General features: G+C 41.5%; 1 protein-coding gene across 1 annotated transcript in view; it reads left to right on the top strand.

Moving 5' to 3' along the window:
- Nucleotides 1-22,458, top strand: part of NDRG1 (N-myc downstream regulated 1) — a 39,466-nt gene that overhangs the window by 2,731 nt on the left and 14,277 nt on the right. Inside the window, exons 2-5 of the mRNA XM_012572127.5 lie at nt 10,657-10,735; nt 13,420-13,455; nt 20,745-20,850; nt 22,279-22,399. Of these exons, the coding sequence (XP_012427581.4) occupies nt 10,673-10,735; nt 13,420-13,455; nt 20,745-20,850; nt 22,279-22,399 (326 nt within the window). The 5' untranslated portion in view covers nt 10,657-10,672. The remainder of the gene's footprint in view (nt 1-10,656; nt 10,736-13,419; nt 13,456-20,744; nt 20,851-22,278; nt 22,400-22,458) is intronic.

Raw genomic sequence — 22,458 nt, 5'->3', positions numbered from 1 at the left:
TGGAGCACTTTGGCAAGGGAACCTGATCCTTAGAGGTAGTTATAAGGCAATTAAGTAATTTGCTCTTGTGGCTCAGGTGAGATTAGCAGTGAAGTGTTGGGAGAAAAATTCTTTGATTCAGATTTTTAAGCCTAAGTGATTAATTTCTTTGACTGAAGTACAACATAAATCTTCTCATGACCAGCTTAAGAGATTTTGACAAACTTCTAGCTTCCCACGGAAAATACTGTTTTTTCACTTACCTCATTAGAGCACAAAACATAGAGTATATATGTAATAAGACATTTCCTGCTTTTATTGTCTTAAAATAGACAAAGAGGGAAAGAAGATACAGAAGAGGTGAATCTGGCTTGAAGCTCTTCAGAATGAACATGAACAGAAACTGTGAAACTCTCAAAAATAATACAAATTCTAATTGTGGTGGATCAGCAATGTTTACATCATGTGCACAGCTGGAAGCTTAAGGCAGCAAAAGCTTGTTTGCTGTCAGGGAGAGCAGAGCCTGGGGAAGCGATGGCCTGGATCAGTTTGGGTCACAGCAATACACAGCATGGGTGACTCTCTAACTGCCATGGTTTGATCCCTTGGAAGGAAAACCTTCCAATATACAGAAAATGCAACTGCTTAGCATTAACAAGGATGAAATACTAGTTCTGGAGATGAAGTAAGACTTCCAGATGACTTTTTAGATCTAACTTTCAAGTTCAGTCACAGCACCTAGAAATACAGAAGTACAGAATACCCTAATTTTTCCTGTCACTGTTTTGCTAAAAAGATGGCACTGCCCTTGGCTTCAGCTTTAGGTGTGAATTTGAATGTTTGCCTAAAGCAGGATGGTGCTGCCCCTGAAGCTGCCTCTGTGCAGAATTTCCCTGCACAATTAGGTGGGGCTGATCTCCAATTTCAGCAGCTAATCATAAAGGGCTTAGTTTGGAAGGGACCTTTAAAACCCTTTAGTTCCAGCCCCTCAGCCATGGGCAGGGATGCCACCCACTAGATCAGATTGCTCAGGTCCAGGAGCAGCAGTTACCCCTCTGCCTTCTGTCAAAAGCTTTGTCCCAGAAGTTCCAAGTAAATTACTTGCTACAACTGGAAAGTTAGGGGAAATAATCTGCAACTGTTTCAAAGACTGAGAGTAAGGCAAACCCATTTTCAGGTTCAGTGGTGTGTGTTCCTATGGATGACTAAAATCTGGGTTAGACATCTTGGAAATCAATGGCTGTGAATATAATGGCTATTGAACTTGGTGTTTCTCTCAAATAGTGGCAGCTTTTTTCCCCATCTGTGTCACTTCCAGAGCCCTGGGTGTCTTCAGTGAGGGACAGCCAGTGGGAGGTAATCCCTACTGTTAATTTCCTTTTGCTGTGGTTTTTAAGCAGCAGTAAGAAGCCATTTAGAGCTTTTCCTGAATATGTGTTCACGTGTCATTGAAGTGTTATTATGACATAATCAAACCCAGTACTGAGAGTCCATGTGAATCAGTGCCATTATTTGGCATTTAATCCAGAACAACAAGTGTATAGAAAAAAATTAAGCCTGAAATTGTCCAAGTGTCAGACTTGAATGTGCAAGCTCCTGTGTTGGATGATGAGGGTGATGAGTTTAGTTTTACTTTAATCTCAGGGCTGCTGCAGGTTCAGGCCTATTTTGTTTCCCAGCTGGCAAGAGAGTGTTGCTTTTGGATGATACCCAGGAGTTTGTCGTCAGAGGGGGTGTTCTCCATGCAGAGGTGCTCCATGGTGTGCTTGCTGATGCACAGCTGGACTGCCTGTGCTGAAATTTTCCACAGCTGTATCTCTTTGTGCTAAGCAGGATGTGTGTCAGTTTTGCAGCTCTTATTTTGTGTGGCTGATCACGTTTCCTATGTTTCTTTTGGGTTTGGGGTGCTTCCTTTCAGTTAGGTGTCAAAATTTTAATATATCTTTTTCATCTGTCAAGTTTTTTCCCTTGGTAGCTGGAAGTTAGTCAATATGGATCTTCCTTTTCGAGACCTGTTTTTAGAACTGGGTATTCACGATTTTTTGAAGTCATCAACTGGTTGCTTCCTGCCTGACCTAAGTATAGCTTCAAAAGTATAGCTTTTCCAGCTTGTTTTCTACCATGGATGTGTAGGGCCAGTCTGCTAGACCTGTACAGATGATGCAGAAATGAGTGGAAACACCAAACATTAGGACTTAGTGCAGCATGAAAACCCAACTCACTGCAAAACAAATCTTTCCATTTGCCTTCAGCCATTCCTTGGGTGTTTTTGTGTGTGTGTATGGTTTTTCTGTCCTTGCCATTTCACCACTCTTACAACCTGACTTTAAGAAATTCTGAATTTTAGAAAGAACAAAATAAGTAATAAGGATCTTAAACTCTAATGCAATGTGACAAAAAAGTGGTAACATCTGGTAGTGTGTTTACTGGTGGGCATAATCTGCAATGGAAAAGTAATCAGCAAAGTAGGATGCAACTTTCAAAGGAACTTTTATTTGTGAACACAGTGCACAGACATCCAGATGGGAAATGCACTGTTAAAGGAAGGAACAATTGCTCTTGCTGTGGGTTTTTGGGTTACTTCCTTCAGGAAGCTCGTGTGCACCTTGTCAAACTCATGATGTCATTTTCCTGCTGCCATAGTTCTGGAGTGCTCTAAACCTGCTTTGCATGTACTGTAACATATCCCTGATAAATTTTAAGATGTATTTTTATCCTTTGACAAAGTTGTGGTGTTTTGGGCTATGGGACTAGCAGTAGAAGCACTGCAGAATTTTATGATGACCTTTTATATTTTCTTTCCTAGATGATTCAGTTTAAGAGCATCACATTTTTCCCATGTGAAACACTATGAATTTTATGATGTTTTACATAAAATCCCAGTGCTATATAAAAGCACTGTATAACTCCAACCCTTCTTGCAAACACGGCCTGAGAAGTGATAAGAAAGTTCTTTGCCTGTATAGGCACTAATCTGGAGTGTATATGGGTAAGGCTTTGAAATAAGTAGTAAGCTAAGGGTGGTGAATTGCCTTTTGCCCACTGTGAAGGATTTTGATATGGTTTGTTTTGAGAAGCAAGGAGTATTCTGGTGCTGGATGTTGCTGATTTAGACACTTCCTCACCAGTGCCACCTGTTGTGGCACAGTCTGTGTGCTCAGCCCTTGGGAAGATCGTATTGTATATTTCCAGGCAGTGGAAGACTTTTGCCCAGATGTAGTCCCACGTAATACAGCATGTGAAAATGCTTAAATTTGGGTAGTTTTATAAAGGGACTTGCTTGGGAAGAATGAAAGATATGTCTTAACACAATGGCCATTTGTGCAAAGTTTGAGTTCAGATTAAACTCTAGAAGGCTGAAGTTCATCCTAGAAAAGGGAACTGGCCATGCATGGGAACAGAATAATATCCATAAATTATACTTTTCTCCTCAACAAACAAGCAAAAACCCTCATGCACTCATCATGGAAATGCCCAGACATTTTGGCAGGGGTTAGAAAGAGAACTTGTAATAGCAATGACCAAGTAATTTTGATAGGTTGTAGAACAAGTCATCTGTGTACTCAGAAGCTGCAACCTGTATAGTACAACCTCATGAATAAATGTAAAGTAAGAAATGTCATCAGCCTTAGGTGTGATGCTTTGTAACTCGAGTCCTCATTGTTGCAACGTCAATGTGACAATGCAAAACATATAGAAAGGACCCACTATATTCTTGCAAGGGTGCAACCTAGAGAGGCAGACAACATTCCTCATTTGTGAGTATACTGTGAGCCTCTCCCTTCTGGAATAATCTCAGTGTGTTTTTGCCTCTGACTTTGACAGAACCACCCACTTGTTGAAGCGGCTGCAGCTGGGCAGCAGCTATGAGCTATTAAAGCATGGCAGACTGAGAATGGGAGGGGGCAGGGAGCATGCCCTGACACTCGTGAGCTGCAGGAACAATGGCTTTTTTCTTGTCTGTTTAGACTGTAATCTTTGTGGCAGAAGCTGTGTCTTCCATATTATGAAATATCTGATCCGCCCCCTATTAACATTTCTACGATTTCCTCTGCCCCCAAAGCCCAGCCCCACGCCCCAGTACAGAGCAGGTGTCAGGTCCTGTATCAGTGCATCACCTTTAATGTTTGTTTCAGACCCTTGTGCGTGGTCAGTGCAAGGAGCAGTGGGGTGGATGCAGAGGGCAGTGGAAGGAGACAGGTTGGCTGGCAGGGTGGGTGTAAGGAAACAAAGCCTGGGAAAGCAGCTGATTGCTGTTCATCCTTTCCACCCTCCAGTGCTGCCACCCATGGTCTGGAGCCCTTTAAAGCTAAAGCACAACACTGGCACCCGTGTGAATGGGAAAATCTGCCTTTTTAAACATCATCTAGTTCCAGCCCTTCTTTCCAGGCCAGGCTGCTCAAAGCCCCATCCAGCCTGGCCTTGAACGCTTCTCTGCATTATCAGACAGAGCCATTTGTCACAGTGGTATGACCCGAGACAGTTTCAGGTAAACATGAATTTTTGGAGGTTTGTAATCTGTCCCGCATGGAGCTGTGATGTTGTAGTACAGGTAGCATTAGGGATTGCTGCAACAGGAAAAAGCCCTAAGGCATTTAAATAATTCCATTTCCCTGCCAGCTAGGAAGAGAGAGCTGTTCATTATACTGGGAGGGGGTACACAGCAGGGGTGTCCAGCAAAGCAGTGATGGGGACAGCAGGGTGTCCTTTGGCCAGCTCACCAGCCCTTCCCACAGCCAGCTTCTACTCCCGTGGAACATGGGAGGACCTCGAGCTTTCTAAGGAACATTCTTCATGGCATCCCACAGAGAGGGTTGTGCAAGCTGCATTGCAACAATTTCTTGCTCAACATCTGTGGGGTAGGCAGAAGGGCTGCTTCCAGCTCCCTGTGTTTTGGTGCTGCTCTCTGTGGAGCTGCCAGAGGGGTTTGAGGATGGTGACCAGCTCCTGGTGTGAGGGACGGGCAGTTTCAGGGCTGTGTCTGATCCTGGAGTGACCACAGCTGAGCTCTGTCCATCAGGCACTGGGGCCAGTGGCACGAGTGGAGAGGAGCCAGGGGAGGTGGGCTGGAGCTGAGCCTGGAGATCTCCTCCCTCACTGCAGGAGAGTGTCCCAGCTGCTGGCAGGTAGGGCTGGGGAGATGCTGTGACCCCCCAGCTGTGCCTTAGTGCTGGGTCAGCTGCTGCCCTGTCCCTGCAGCTTTCTCCCTGTGGCTTCACCTGGCTGTTACTTGGCACAGGGCTTGAGTTCTTGGCTGAAGGGTTTTGGTTTCCTAATCAGATTGATTAGCATATAGCATAAGTGTAAAGTTAAAAAAATGGTTAAAATGTAAGGTTCTTGGTTTTTTGGCTTGAAAAAAAAAATCATTGTTATGTTACTTTATCCTCCTAACAACCTGCATTTGTTTTATTTTCTCGGATGCCAGCTCTCATTTTCAACTAGTCATCATGAAAACATGCTGGTTGAGTATCTCACAAAGAGGATTGAAAGAAAAGAAAAGTAAAATGGTAATGAAATTGAGTGTCAGCAGTGTACTGTGCTTGAAGAGGGGCAGGTGATAGCAGCTCCCAGGACACCTGTGAACTGGAGACCACCAGGCAGCATAACTGTTTCAGTTCCCTGATAATATTTGGGTTAATGCTTTGATTTCTGACCTTTTCTCATTTGAAACTTCAGGCTATTTAAGGGTTCTGCTTTCAAACTTCCTTTGTCTCAGGTAATTAACTTTTAGTTGCAAATTGAGATAATGTGTAACCGGAGGCTAAGGAAGCCTGGAGCGTCCCAGGTAGTTGAGTGTCTTCAACTTTTGACACTTCCTGCTCAAAATGTTTATTCAGATCCTACTTAAATGTCAAAAGTCATTTGCCTTTTTTAAAGCAGAGAAACTGCTGTAAAACCTCTTTCATAATTTATTGTGTGGAACGATGACAGAGAAAAGCAGTAACTGAACACAAAGGACCTCGTGACACCAACGCCTGTAACAAAGAGTAGTTTAAACAGGGCAGAGTGGGGGCAGATGCTTATGCATGAACTGCTTGGATGCTTGCAAATGAATCATTTGGTTCACAAACAGGAATATTAAATTTGTGAACTTTGTTATAAAATACCTGAGATATAAACTGCACTTAGAGGTGCATTATGGCCTGTAACCACACATGGGTGCTATGAACCATCTTGTCTTGCTGTCCACTGGTCTCTGTTTAGTTTCTGCTTAGTGGAGACAAGTTGTTTTCCAAGATTGCCTCCAGTTTGCAGTAACCATGTTTATGTTAGGCCAGTCAGACAAGTTTACAGCATTTACTGTTAATGAGTGGAAGAAGTCTAATTGGGCGTGGAAGGCTCAAAGGCTGTTTGAGCCTTGCAGTAACTTTCCTCCATTGTCAGGTGCCTGAGATGCTTGGTTAGTTTTTTTGATGTGGATATTTGCCCATTCCCTTTTTCAGGGCTTTGGAGACATTTTAGGTCTCTCCATCCTTGTCTCATCTTTGCATCAATGTTCTGGGAGCTGCTACAGGTGCACAAAACTCCACCACTCCTGTCCTTCCTACCTTCTTTGGTGACAGTGCAGAGGAACTAATAGCTTTCAAGGGATAAAATGCAGAATGATGTGACTGGCTTGGAAACAGCTTTCACCTGTGGTCCTGGAGCACAGGTTTCACATGGCCCCTCTCTCCAAAGAGAACACCAGCAGTTCTTGGGAGCTGGGGCCCTCAGTGCCCACAGCTGTTTCCCACTTTACCATGATGCTCATGAGCATTTAATCCCACATGCAAAGTGATTGCTGTCCCTCCTGCTTGTTCAGCCTGCAGAGATGAAAATGCCATCAAGATGCTCTGGTTACCCTTCTACACACCAGTACTCAAAAGGAGAGTAATCTCTGCTGCCAGTGTTTAAACAAGCAATTTTGAGGAAATTGCCTTCTTTATGAAACTCTCAGGCAGGAGGCTTTTGTTGCTCTTTGTTTTCTATGATAGTACATAAATAAAAAATGGTTGGGTGTGAGGGCAGAGAAATGCTGTAGAGGTGGTAGCAGTTCCCCCAGGCCCTTCATGGATGTGAGGCCACCGTGTTTGATTATGCACCCCATGGCAAAAGCTCTGACAGCCCTGCATGTGCCTTCAGAAATAGGAAGTTTGAAATGGGGGATCTTGGAACTTGTTTTGCTTCTGTGCTCGAAATTTGGTCTCACATATGCATACCTAATGTTTGGTATTTATGACTGCAGCATTGCTGGGGTCTGAGGGTGGCCTGATGGGTGCCTTCTTAGCCTCTTGCTGGCACCTCTGTTATGCAAAGCCAGGCTGCACATTTATCCTGTCCCTTCTGCTACCAAAACAAGTCTGCAGCAAGGATTGTCCCTCCAGCAGTGATACAGAGGGAGAGGGGAAATATTCTGAACTTTTAATATCAAAATAATCAGGCTCTGATAGAAATTCCTGAGCTACTAGCCAGTCCCTGTAGTGGTTTTGGAGCAGTGGAATTGGGCTGGAAGGGGTGCATAGAAAAGCCTCTGAATGAAATTAGACAACACAGATTGCTTTACCCTACCCTACACCTTCCTTGCTTCCTAAAGTCTGATGCCTTTCCTACTGCCTGGCAAAGGTAGATATGCCATCACTTTTAAAGCATTTTGCCACTTCAGAAGTGTTTTAAGCATTTAGTTTTATCTTAGAAGTATAATTAAAGATGGTACCTGGGTACAGGGTGGTGGGTGGCCATTGCGTGGAAGTGGCTTGTCCTGGAGAGGAGAACTTGGGACCTCTCAGCAGGCTGAATTGGCCAAGCAGAGTGAAAAAAAGTTGTTTTTCTCCAAGTTGGCAACTTTACACTACTGCTTCCAGATATAAATGAACTTTGTCTTTGGAAGGCATCTGTGAGGGAAGTGCTTTGAAATGTGTATAAAGGGATGCTTGTATGGTTATCTATTTAGGAGAGTTATGCAGATACGTTAGCTTTGAGCTGCCCTGTCACAGAACAGAGGGCAGCACAAAGCACCTATTTAGAAAGTCTAAAATTTGTGCTGAACAAGGGTGGTACAAAGCCACTTTCCCATCTTTCTCCTTAGAAAAGAAGATGTTTTTTACAGTGCTGTCAGATAGCAGGGCTTTGTTTCCCAGCTCTTGTGAACAAACAGTGTGTTGTTATCCCGCCTTGACGCAAGGTTGCCGCTTGGTAGGAATGTTTCAGGTATTCCTGATGCACAGAAGGAAAACCCAGAGCTTGGAAATGTCTGATCTGAAAACACTGTGGCTCCAAGATATGGTATCTTTCCAAAAGTGGGAACTTGGTGAAGGTAGGGCTTTTGTTCAGCAAACTTGGTGGCAGTCATGCAATCTGCAGGTCAGCACTTCCTAATGCCGGCTCTTTTGGAAACACAGAGCAACAACTTTGAACTATTATGAAAACAGGATTGTTTTCAAGGCTATAAAAAGAATCCATCTTGTTATTTTTTGGCACAGTTTTTTTCGCTCATTTGTAGTCAATGCTCTGAGTCCCTGAAAATCCAAAACTACCCCATGTAAACAGCTCTATTCCACAAATATCTCTATTTGTTCCCTGAGCCCCTTCTTACTGGAAAACTGCAGGGTCCTGGCTTCTTACTCTCCTCACCTTTGGGCAAACCACAGAAAAATCTCTTGCACTTCTAATCTCTATTGCAGAATTGGGTGCAATATTAAGGTATTTGTCTTAACAGAATTTGCTGAATTAAAAACAAGAAGCTCTTAGGTGCAATTGCTTATGAATCTTTCAACCTCCAAATACTGCAGCAGCATTTCTTTTTCCTCTCTGCCATGCCCAAAGTCTCACTGTGTAGAATGGCAGAGTACATAGATGGCTGTAATCACAAAAACATGTAACATTTGCTAAAATGTCACTTGCATATTTTCAAAATTTTGCGATATTTTTTTCTGCTTATTCTTTATGATTAAAATTCGTAACAGACAAAATACAATGGAAAACCTGGAGAAAAGGGTGAATCAGAGTCACTTGGGTCTCCTGATTATTAAAGTACCTCTGATGTCATCTTGTGAATTTGAAGTACGAAGCACTGGCAGTGGGGTTAGTTTTGGTTCTGCCTTCATGCCTCAACTGGTGGTGTAAAATATTAATGAAAAATTTCTCTAAGCTTAAAATCCACAGGCTTAATTTTTACTCAAAATCTCTCCAATTGCATAGCTAGCAATAAGAGCTCCTAAAATCCAAAGCTATGTGAATGGACACACACGTTTTTCCAGCATTAACTCTTTTAGTCTTGAGTGTGTCCATTTGTGGCTTTCTGCAGCATCCAGCTGTCCTGCAAACTGTCACCAGAGCATCTTTGCCCAGGGACAACTGCATTGAGTTAACCCTTAGGGCAGAGTGAAAAATAATGCTGCTGCCACTGCCTGGGTGCTCCTGTGGGCTTCACAGCCCTTCCTGAGCCATCAGGTCATTTATGTAGACAGCATGATGGGCTTAAATCAGATTTAAGTCGGAGATGGGGAATCATGCTTTAAAGAATCAATGTAAATTGTGTTCTGTAGGTCTATGCTTATTTTCAGAAAATAATTAAAATGTGTTCAGTTACACTTAATAATTCCTATATATTTTTCAGGCTTTTGACTTGCTTTGAGTACACTTACTCATATGCTTTACTTAAGACTATTCTAACATTTTCTTAAAAAAGTAAATATTTAATTTGTTTTATAACTGTGTAGATGGACAAAATTGGAAATTTATTATAGATGCCCAAACCTTACATGAAATACATTTCTCCAGCAGACTAAAGGAAATGTAATAAAAAGACTTTGACTTCTGTATTTGCTGCTGCAGCAGTTCTAGGATCTCTTTTGAGAACTGTTCCTAGTCATTCATTAGAGTGTCAGGGAATAGCCCTCTGACTCTGATACCTTATCCTTGTCAAAGGAACGAGAAGTCTGTCCCAGTCTGGACAAATGCAGAAGGTGCTCTGCACCTGAGGCATGACCTCTGACTCTGTTTGCCTTGGCAATCACCTCTCCTGCAGTCTGCTGTGTCTGTGCTCCCAGTTAAGCTTCCTGCAGCTGAGGGCTGGACATCACAGAGAGCAGGATACAGCAGTCTTGTTCCTTCCTTTGACAGTTCTGGAAAAAAGCATTACTGCATGAACCTTGTTGGTGTCCACTTAAAGGAGTATCTGATTTTTATCTGTCCTGAAGAATGGAGCACATCAGTCTGGCAATAAAATTATGCAAATGTGTGTCCAGTTTGATTTTTCTCACCCTAAAAATCTGGGTGATAGTGAGGGAGCCTTGTACACACTGAAAAAAAAATGTTTTCAGAAACAACTCTTCCAGCACATTATAATAGGTAGTCATGCAGATTTGGCTATGTATTCTTTCACCCATGCAACGACAGTTTCCATGGTTCTCTCTGCTGTCCCTACTCTCTTTTCTTCAGCATTCCCTGCTTTGAAGCTGCCAAACTTCTGTTTGATCTTGTAGCCTTGGTATTTCTTTAATCTAATATTGTGCAGGAGTGTGTATATAAATAAACCAGGGAGGCATTTTACAAGAGATTTATAATCTTGCAGAGGTCTTTTAAACTATAACCTGAAAGAGTGGGTCATTGTGGGGGCTGGGTGGAGCAGGATCTTTACTTGTTCCTGTATTTAATCTTTGATGCACGCTGAGAACAAATCTCTTTTCCTCTTTGCAGATATCAGCTACTGACCATGTCAACAGAGTTCCAGGATGCTCACCTTGCAGAGGTGAAACCCCTGGTGGAGAAGGAGGAGGTAATTAATCTAAAGATTTTTAGAGCTTCTGTGTTTTCTGTCAGGATTGCTTTTTGAACTGCAAGTGTGGGCTTAGATTATTTTGGACATATTGTATGGAAGAAGAACAGAAAAACTGGAGATTAAATAAGAATAGTTCATTGGCTTGGCTTTTTTTTTTTTCTTAAGAAAATGCAAAACTGACCCTAATTGTTCTTGTTTGGTTTTGTTCCTTTAGTATGATGGTGACATTTTTTCTTCTCCGAGTAATGACAGCTCTGGGTGTCTTTAGCTGGATCAAATGATGCCAATTGGGCAGTCTCATGTACATGCCTCAACAGCTACACATTTCTCTGTGTACAGACAGACTTTGCTCTATCAGCTGCCTCTCACAGAGAGAGCCTTTACATTTCCTTTGGACACAGCTGAGTCCAAAGGTAGGGCTGAGCCCCTTCTTGTCCTGAGTGCACTGAGCCATGAGCTACAGCCAGATGGGTGTGTACAACCCACAGCCTGTTGCAGCCACTGGAGTTGCAGCACAGAAACAACCTAGCTTTTTCTTTTTTTTTTTCTTACCCTTTTTATACTAGTTTCCACTCTTTATTGGACTTTAAAAAAAAAAAAAAAAAAAAACACCCTATCAACAACATCTGGATTCAGTGGCTATCTGACTCTTCAGTGGTAGTCATATGCTGTGCTTTGGTATGTTCATGGCAAAAAAATCACTGTAAGATGTGAAGAAATATCTCAACATTTTCTTGAAATAAAACTAAGATTTTCTCTTGTTCCCACTGACATGTTTTCTTGACAATCATGTATATAAATGTGCTGAGTTTTTTCTGGTCTTATACACTAGAATTCATTGCTCTATCTGCTGCTTTCTTTTTTATTCCCTCCCTCTTTTATGTAAACACTTCAGAAAATCATTTCCACTTGTGACTGCAGTGAAATGGCTAGAGAAACTTTAAACACAGCTCCTTTGCCAAGGACATTGCATGAAAGCAGAATTTGTTTGGATACCACTGAATGCAGCGCTCAAACTTTTCAGAAACTAAAACCCCTTTTTAATGCCCATATTGTTCAGAACTACCAAAGCAAAAGAGATTCTAAGCAGTAGTCCTGTTGGTACTGAAATAACTTTGCTTCAAAGTTCAGAAATATCTTAAAATACTGATTAACTTCTCGGGTTTCAGTAGCACATAGGCCAAAAGTTGGAGTCTTCACAAGGAGCCCTATATGCTTATGTTCATCATGCTACCTTGAATTTTGTCTGCATGAAGGAACTAGGACAGAGTTTGATTTCCCCTGTGGCGACTTTAATGTAGATGAAGGATGTTAATGTTTTTTGAGAAAGTGGAAACGGTTGCCCTGAAGGATGCTCAGCCCATAGTGAGATGAACAAGGCAGCTGGTCTTGAGTGGGTTATTGGGTGAGGCTCTCTGGAGTTGTGTCCTGGCTTGTTGTGCTTGGGTTTCTGCTGCAGCAAGATCTTTGTTCCTGAGCAGTGATCACCCTTATTTCATATGCTGTTGGTACAGGTGCCAAATATACTTATTCCTTTCAGCTCTGGGTCCCACAGGAGCAACAGTGGCTGAAATGCTGTGTTTAAAAGATCTTGAGACCAGCAACACAGTAAGAGTGAAACACAGCATATTGTCTAAAGCTAAGGCTGTGCAAAATTATTTCTGCTCAGTCAGATCTTAGGGAGTTGTCTGCATGTGCAAGACTATCCCTAATTGCCTAAAAGTCACAGCTGTGAGAATTACACATTATACTGCAGTGCTCTGAGGGTCCCTAAGAACAAAGCTATGGTGCTTTTGACATCTGTCCTTAATTTACCTGGGTTTCTGAGGCTGAGTGACCTCCTTGCCAGGATTCTAAGCTTTCCTTTTTATCTCAATATTATTTTTCAAGCTTTGGCCTTTTGCACTTTGCAGCATGAAGTGTTTGCTTGGCTGCTCTTCCCTCTGTTTTAAGCCCTGCAGTGAAAATAAGAGTTTGAGTTCTTTCTTCTCCCTTAAAAAAAAAAAAAAAAAAAGAGGTAACTCTAAGACATTTCCTCCTTTGAAGCTATAAGCTTTGTAATTTATTGGAGGTGGGGAGGTTGTCTCCTAATTCCTCTCCTGGTGGGGACTCTTGACAGGTGCAGAAGATTGTCAGTAGCAGCTATGGCAGGTGTCAGGGTGGGATGGACCTCTCTGTGTCCAGACACCTTCCCAAACACTGCAAAGACTAATTTTGGCCAGAATAAGACCCTTCCCACCTTCAACACCATGCAACCAAGTCCCAGTAATGACTGCTTAACTGAGTTTCAATGTTCAGTGCATTCTTGAGCTGAGGCTCCCCATCCTAGGCAGCACTGAGGCTGTTTGCTGTCCCATGGCTACAATAAGTGATGCAGAAAAGTTCAATTTTACTGCTCCTTGTGAGTGTATTGCTCAGAGATTTAACAATAACTGAGGTTGCACCAGCTTTTGGCCTTCATTTTGCTGGTCTGTAATCTAGTATTTTACTGCTTTCATTTCTCCATGAAGATTGGTGGGTTTGAAAGCTCTTGGGTGAATTTTGATGTTTGCCAGAAGAGCTTGCATTGAATGGGCAGAGAGAGCTCTCAGCTGCAGAACTGGGGGGCTGGAAGACATATCCAAGCATAGATTTCCATAGCTGCAAGTTACTTCCATTAATGCTTTCAAATCTCTTCACAGGCTATCACTCGCCTCCTTCCAGACTTCGATGTTCAGGCAAGTAAAGCTATTATTCTTTCTTTTAATTTTTTTTTTTAATTTTATCATTTTCTTTTTGCACAAGGGGAGATTGAATTGACATTTGAGAAAACAGGGAGATGACCAGAAGGGACTGCCTGCTTGCCAGGAATGCTGTCACTGTGGGAGAGGGGTCTGAATGGGGCTGTGCTGTAGCGATGTGAAGGGGACCACAGGGGGCCTTTTCAGCCTAGAGCTGAGAAAGTCCCAGTCAAAGGGGGTAGCTGGTTTGCAAGCAGTTCTATTCTTGCTAAGAGAATGAGAATCTTCAGCAGTGGTGGTGAAAACAATATATTCCCCTCCCACATGGACACACACTTCCCCCAGTTAATTTGCTTTCATTAGCAGTGTGCATGCATTTCCTCAGAGGAAATGTTCCTCTGGATGCATCCCACCATACTGTTGAAATTTTCCAAAATATTCCTGAGGCCTGTGGGGTGGTGGAAGGTGCTAAACAATCAGTATTGTCAGCAAAAGGAGCGATGGTATTTCTATATTTTTATTTAGAGACAGAGAATACAAGTTCATAGCACAGCACTAGGTCACATGGAGGCCCTTCACTTTCCTTGAGTGTCATGCTTTGGAGAGATGACTTGGTCACTCTCCTGGCTCCCCTTATTTTATTGCCATTTGGGCTTTTGACTGAGAAGTTTGTCCTTGCTGATTCTTAGCTGAGACTGAGGAATTGCATGGCTGCAGGAGCCAGGCTGGAATGATCTGGGACGGAGATCAGGGAAGGTGTACCTGCTTTGTGAGTGGTGTTTTCCCACTGCTGAGGATAAGGATTGTGTACTGGGAAAAGAGACTCACTGGGTGTCTCATTTTTATCAAGGTGTGTAGAAATGGAAGCAGACTGTGCAGAACCAGGGAAAGCTATTAAGTTGTTCTAGTCTCTATTCAGGTCCTTGAAGGAAATAACCCTTCTCTACTTTATTTCATGTTGTACTTCATTAGCACCTGTCTATATAGTTTCATTCAATGTTGTGCCAGTTGCTTAAAAAATACAGCACAAATTTGAGACTTTTCCTTGGAAACAAGTGAGACAGCTATCTTGGCCTTTTTTTTCATCTTTCAATGGTTCTTACTTCTGTAAGCAAAGCTGTAATTTACACTAATCCTGCATCTTCCCTCTCATTTTTTTTCTAATGAAATCTACTGCCTGAGGTCTTGATAAATGTAATTTAAGACTGTCACCATACAGCTTCTTGCAGGACTGTGCACAGCATGGGAGAAGCTTTCCCTTGGGTTCCAGATTGATCACTTGGTCTATGTAAATTGAATCCCAGATTAAGTCTGCTAACAGGAATACTACAGTCTTTTGATTAAGAATCCAGAAGTGACCCATATTTAATTTCTATTCTTGGAATAAGTTGCTTGGTTTGTAAACCATGTATATATATAGATTTTTTAACTTGCAAGATCAAATTCTCTAAGCCTTTTTGCTTTTTTTCTCTCTCCATGTTTTGGATTAACTGTCGCTAATCCAGAGCAGTGGTTCTTGTCATTTAGCCCTGTTCTGCCAGCTCTTACTTTTTTTAATGATCTATCTTTTTTAAGAGTTTAATCTTTAGTTCTTCTAGTTCAGGAAAAATGTGGAAGAACAGCCTCAATGCATTTTGTTAAGAATTGTGACTGCAAAGGAGATTTGGCTTTGGTCCTTAAAGACACAAATACCTTCCCTGTGTTTCTTTAAGTTCTTTTTGTGGTTGATTTGTGGGAAAAGTGGTTTGGAACTGCTGTGAGAGATTTGATTGCTTAGTTCATTAGAGAAATTTCTGTATGGCCCTAGAGGACCCAGGTCACTCAGGACTGAGGCTGATGCCTGCTCTTTGAGCAACCTCTCCCATGAACTTCTTGGGAAGAGGATGGACCTGGCTAGGGAAGGAAGCTATTGGTGCTTGGCAGGATGGAACTCCTTATTTAATGCCTGTGCATGGGTGTGGGTGTCCACCATATCCACTGCAAGTTCCCCCATCCTTCTGGGAACCAGCTAAGCACTGTTCAGTTAATTACTCTGTTTCTGCCACTAGTGAAAAGAGCTGTCAATGACGTGTTTCCCTTCCAAGAGTAAATTTTACCTAGTTACTCAGATTTGGAAAAAAAATAGATTCTTACTTCACATGCAGTTCTAGACAGACTGGAGTTAAACACAGCTTTCAATTTTTAGAGCAAGCCACTGTATAGTGGTATATTGCCCTTCTGAAAGCACATGTTGCAAGACATGTGTGTGGTTATTCTCTGGAAAAAAATCTTTGAAATTACCAGGGGATGGCCAAGACAAGAGATGAAAGAACTGACAGCTCTGAGCTGCCCCCAGTCAGCGATTTGTCTGTTACAATGTCTGTGGCACCCACTTGAAAATTGAAGTAAAGGTCTCGTGTATCTCAAGCAGAGGAGTGTTTAGGATAATTGATGATAAATGGTGCAGGGCACTGTGCCCTGGGTGGCTTTGTTGTCTTTGTGCCAAGCACATTTTAATTGCATTTCCAGTTGGATGTATGTGTGTAGTCTCTAGCTCAGTGGCTCTGGAGCCAGTGCAGCCCTGGCTCCTCGTCACTGTGCATGGTCATCCTCCCAGCTCTGTTTCAGTCCATCAGGACTCCGCTTGCTCAGTCACTCAGCAAAACTTGGAGCAGTGTGGCAGCTGTAGGGAGCAGAGATGACTTTGTCCCTTGCACTCGTGGCCATCTGTATCCATAGGCAGGAAAGATCCATTTCTGCTTTACTTCCTCCTGCCTGTCCAGGGAGAAGGGAAGAGCTGCAAGGGGAGATGGAGCAGCTGCTGCAGAGGGCAGGAGGGGTGGGATTCCCAGGTTTGGGGCGTTTCAGTATGCTGTGTGGATTTCCCCACCCTTTGGGACACTGAAGGAAGGAGGTGGGGGTGGCTGTGGTTGGCATCACCAGAGTGAGAGCAGAGCAGGGTGACCCAGTGCTAATCGGACTAGGAAGGATCCCTGGGCAGAGCTATCGCAATGACCTGCGTCAGTTCCTCCTGCAAAGTTTTTGTTCTTGGCTTCCACCTTAGCAGGGTCACTTACATTTACATCTGAAGTCATCATCCTTATTAATGTACCAGACTCACAACCTTTTCTTAATGTTGCTAATTCAGAATAGAAACCTTAACAAATAAAAAAAAAAAAAAGAAAATTGGAAATGTGGGCATTGGGTTTTAGGAAAAAACAAGCATAAGATGAATTGAAATTCTATTTTAGAGTAAAAAAAGCTATTGAGAAAATGCTAAAGAACTTCAGAACAAAACAGGTTTGAAATTCAACATTGAAATAGCACATTAAAATCTTAATTAATTTTAATCTCCATGAAATTGAAAAAGAAAAGTGAAAACATAGCTGATACAGGTATTACTATAATAAAGTCCTTAAGTAATATGAATCTAAAATATACTATCTTCTAGACATTTAAAAGCTATTTAAATCTTCTTTAAAACCTCTGTAGCCTTCTCTGCCTCAGTTCTAAGGCAAGAGAAGGGAGGTGTATTTAACAGTCATAATATTATGAATTAAAATAAAAGCATGAGATTGTAATTGAGGATTAAGTATGTTTGAAAGCTTTAAAATAATCTTGATGGAATGCAGTATTTTACTTAAAATATAAAACATGATGTATTTAGCAAAATGTGCAGTGTGCACGAGCAGTTTTCCTTTTTAGATATCTGAGATATTTTGGTTGTGTGTTCTGTAGTTCAGAAAATGACTTGTTCATAAACATGTTTTTCAATCCATGTCTTACTTACGCAGGGTGGAGGGGGAGGAATAAATGAGACCTCCTGTGTGATAACAAATTGTCTTTCCCTTCAAACCTCATGAAAAAATAAAAAGGTCACTTAAAGCAAAATATAAAATCTATTTTAGGATCTACCAGGTCCTCCAAACTGAGACAGCCTCCCTTAAATTGCATGTATTGAAAGTATTATTATGTGTGTGTCTAGTGCACTGAGATAAGACTACCTCTGTTAAAGTGAGAGATGTGAACAGATGGTTTGTTTGTCTTTATCCTTCTATCGGATTAGTGTACCTTGGATTTTTTTTCCAAGATAGTGTTTTAATACAAATCAGTTGGTGAAGAGCCTCTTACTATAATGTTGATGTTGATTGGGATGTGCTGCCATCTGTTTTCAGTGCTCTGCATTTTGAAAACATCCATCCCTACATCACGTAGACAAATCTCTTGATCTTTAATAGGATCAATAGGGATGGGAAGTTGTTGATGTCACCAAACAAACTGGTTTGAATTGATTGTTTTTTAGAACCTTGTGTGCATTTCCCATTAAGAATTTGTGCTACGGGAAAACAGCACAACCCTATTGAATTAAGGGAGTCTCACTGTGACAATAATGAGGAATTGAGCCAATGGTTAAACTGACTGTGTTGTGCCACTTATTGGGAGCATGGTCGCCTGTTGTCTCTGAACTATTTTTAGCTGACACTGAGTTTGAACTAGAGTCGGGTTTCCGGTTCTGGAGGTGTTATCTGGGGCGGTCAGTGGGATGTGCAGGTTCAAGGGTTTGATTTTATCTACCATGAACAGACTTTTTCTTTCATGCATGAAGGAGGATGATTCTGAATCTTGAAGGTGCTCCCTGCAAAGAAAACAGGTTCTAGTTTTTCACTTTTCACTGTTGTTACTGGAAGGCTCTAGAAATAAAATCTGATTATATGACATGCCTATTAGTCTCTAACTGAGGAGAAAATAATTTCAATATTCCACTCAGCAGGAGGTGTGTAACACAATAGTGCTTACTCTCGTTACAGTGCTGAGGTTGCCAAATTATTATTTTTTTTAATTAGCTAAATGTAAGGGAGTAGAATGTGGAAAATATTAATTGCCATCATTATTTATTTCAACTATTATTAATTGCTATATACTGGCACTGCCAATTTCTTTAGGAGTATTGTATAATGACAGTACCCAAATATATATTAATGATGGGGAATGTTACTGGGGCCCTGAGCAATCTGATTTACTGGGTGGCATCCCTCACCACAGCAGGGGATTGGAATTAGATCTTTAACATCCCCTCCAACCCAAGCCTTTCTATAATTATATTTTAATAGTATATATTAATAACCTACTCAATGTATAATGTACAATACTGTATTTTCCACCAAAAGCTGAACTTGATTATATTAGTGTGGTGATGTAGGAATCCTTTAAACTAAATGGTGCTTATCTACTTTGAAAATACTAGATATCAAACATTTAAAAAGCCTTGTTTTTTTGTTCAGAATCACTGTGACTTACACTATTTTTTCAGTCTTTTGCATTTACTGGAAGCTTTAATACTGGCTTTTAGGAAAGAATTCAATTCTGATTTAATTTAGTGTAAGTTTGGGGTGTTTCAGCGTTTCAGGTAACAAAACATGAAATGAAGATAAACTTCTCAAAATCTGATGGAAACAGTAACAGGAAAGACTGTGCTAAAGGTTTGATATTTGGCACTTTGTACATTGTGTGGCAAGGACTTAGTTCATCTTTGGTGTCTGACCTTTGAGTACATTCTTCCCCTGGTCAAACCTGGCTCAAATCCTATTTAAGAGTGACATCCTCGTGATTTAGTCTGTTTTGGTTTCCCCAGCTGGGCATTATGGGAGTCATAAGCCTATGTAGGAGAGCAGCTTGTCTATATAACCCAGTTTCCTGCTGGGGCAAAATAAAAACCTGCCACCTGTCCTCTGTTTGACTTGCTGGATTTGTCACCCTGTTTTGCCTAAGGATGGTCCTGGATGTGGAAGATACAGCTTACCTGATAAGTAATGCAGTGAGTATGCAGAGGAATGAGTCTCTAAGGAGACAAAGAATCTGAAAATTAGAGTTTTGATGGAGTATAGTTCAGAGACCAGCAATGCTTAACTTGTCCTATGTACAAGGGGGGATAGAGCTTGATTCACTGCCTCAGCTGTAACTTTGAACTGATGGAATTGTGTAATTTAAAGGAAAATAGATGAAATGTAGAATGGTGTTGACTAGAATACTTATTTGCAACAAAATGTGCAGTGCATTCCTTGTATCAAATTAAGGAGTTGAGATTTAGATTGAATTATTGCCCCAGATATCGGAAGGTAATCAAACCTTTTTAAAAGGTTTTTGCAGAGGCTGTACACCTCTGATTTCTACAGCGTAATTTTTGATAGATTTTAATTTATCTCGGACTTTGCCCCTCAGTGTTACGGCATATAACAAGTCAAGCAAGCCCAGCAGCAGCAGGCAGTGCACTGCACTGAATGACATGGATCACATCTGTGTCCTGTGCAGTAAATAAAGGATTCTGGTGAGATGCACACACTGCCTACTGCCTATCTATTTCTTTCATTGCTATGTGAGTGTAACTGTACTGTAAATAAGTGTCAGAAATAACTGTTGGTTTGTGATTCCCTTATGCATGTTGGCAAAATACCAAATTGTTTGTGCCCATCTGAAGTTCAAGTGGAAAAGAAACAAACTGTTGTATCCTTTGTGTAAGTCACATGTAACTTAGAGATCCAAAAGATGGTGCTCAGGGGGACTTTGATTTGTTAATGAAGGTGCCCTTGGCTTTAAGATGAGTAAGCAGTACATAACGCTGTTATACCAAATAATACCAGTTTACTTCTTCATGTTGTTTTTTCTGATAAGCACCAGAATAATTTTGTGGTTATTTTGTTCTGTTAGTAAACTTTAGACAGTTGGGTTTATGCTCGGGTCTGTATATCACAAGCCTTAAAACAAATACATGTGGCTGCTGATTTTATTGGGGAAGACTACTGCAACCACAAAGCTTCACAGTGCAATAAATCCTTATGGCAAATAACCATGTACAACCTGCTTAATGCTGCTTTCTTTGGGGAATAGTGGTTATTTTTTCAGCTAGAGTTCTTTTCCTATAAATCAGAAATATTTTATCAGGGTGACTTGTACTTTTGCAGATTTTGAGGGTTGTAATTGTAAGCTCTTGTTATTCTAGGTGTCATCACAACAAATCTGCTTTGTTTTCTTATCCTGCCTCTTAATGTGGTTAAAAACTGTTTAACTGTTCCTTCAGCATGTGGTTAGAGTTAGCAGCCTGGGTGCTTCTGTAATTGTCTGTGGACTGGAGGTGGTGACAGTCAAATGTAAAATGTCAGCACAGAGCCCCCACCGTGGGGCAGAACAGGGGGTGTCAGGATGGGATTGCAGAGCAGACCCTGGGATGTGCTCGTGGTCCATCAGGCTCTGCTGCAGCAGCTCTGGAGCACTTGGACCACCCCTGACAGACCCTTGCTGTTCTCTCCCAGGAGCAGGATGTGGAGACTGTGCATGGCTCCGTGCGTGTCACCATGTGCGGCACTGTCCGGGGGAACCGTCCGGCCATCCTCACCTACCACGACATCGGGCTGAACCGTAAGTGGGCTCTGCCTTTCCCAACACGGCTTCTGGCACAGCACTGCCATAATCAGAGCTGGGAAAGCAGCAGTGGTTAGAGAACCCTGTCTGGTCCTTGCTTGTTTGTGCACCTTGGAAGCTGTTAGATGGCGCCTAACTCGTATAGCAAGTGTAATTCTCAGATTTTTTAATCCCTGCTCAGTAAATAACTGGAATACTTCAGTTAAATAGGCAAAAGATCTCTGGTATCTCACAGTGACTGTGTATGAATGCTGTAAAAATTCTCAAGGGGAGGCTAAGGTGTACTGCCAACAGGACTGAAAAAAGAAGTTTGCTGGGGCTTTGGGTCCTGTCTGATAAGCAGCCTTGTGCTGCTTGGGTTTATATGAATTATGTGTCAAGTCAGTATGAAATGAGTGCTGGCTTTGCGTCCTTAGCCAGCATTAGGAAAAAAGACTTCAAATGCCTTTTATCTTATCTGTCATATGAGTTAATAGCCATACCTGCCCTAGTTTGTTCTTTTGTCAGTCCTATTTGTTGCACACAGTTCATGGTTTCTTAATCAGTTATCAATATTTTAAAACACCTACTTATCTTTATGGGCTGGCAAGGGGGTGAATATTACTATTAAGACAAAAAAACCCCCATGCTTCCCTGCCTGTGTTTTGTGGAAGTATCTTTAATTTTGATTTTCAGTGAATCAGTGTAGAGAAAATCTAGAGCTTAACATTAAATTACACCTTTTTCTTTCCAGAGTTACAAAGTTGTTCTGGACTTGCATATTCTTCCAAAGTTGATTTGAGCTAAAAGTATTTTATATTCTGCCAAGATTCTGCATATGTGTTGTGCGAGGACATTCAGAAACACACAGAGTATGGAACCATTTTCTAGGCATCTCAAAGATGGTACTTTCCACACTGGAAGGAAAATATGCTAATCCTCTCCCTATATTAATATTGCTTAAAAATCAGAAATCAGATCACCTCAAGCCTTGGAGCCTATGGCACTGAGTAGCCCAAAAAAGATGCTTCTGTCTTGAGCTGCAGCAGTTGATCACATAATGTTTAACTTGTAATATTTGGGCAAAAGCACAAGTCACAATCTTAGCCTTGAATATTTTTTCCCCCTACATTCATCTTGGCATAATGAAAGAGAAAAAGAAAATGGACAAGGAAATGGATAATTTAATCTAGGACATACCTGGGATGAATACCCTTGGCTAAATTTTGTTAGTATTTTAACTTTGCATAAAGAATAATTTTTTGAGGAATTAAGTGTACCAAGTAAATACTGCTAGTAGGTACAAAAATAAGATGGAAAATCTTAGCTGATCTGCTTGATTCAACTTTTCATTAACCTGCAGGGCAGATGAATAAATTATTTTTGTAGCTGCAAACTTAATATTTCCTTCAGACAATTATTTTATATTTCCTTTTCCTTCCCAAGACAAAACATGCTTCAATCCTCTCTTCAACTTCGAGGATATGCAGGAAATCACCCAGCACTTTGCAGTCTGCCATGTGGATGCACCTGGCCAGCAGGATGGAGCACCATCTTTCCAGGCTGGGTGAGTTGTCAGGGAAACAGCCCATGCTTTCATAGTTACCCTCATTTTGGAAAAAAGTC

Source organism: Taeniopygia guttata, chromosome 2, assembly GCF_048771995.1.
Source record: "Taeniopygia guttata chromosome 2, bTaeGut7.mat, whole genome shotgun sequence".
Lineage (NCBI taxonomy): Eukaryota > Metazoa > Chordata > Aves > Passeriformes > Estrildidae > Taeniopygia > Taeniopygia guttata.
This window is presented reverse-complemented; position numbering and strand designations above follow the sequence as displayed.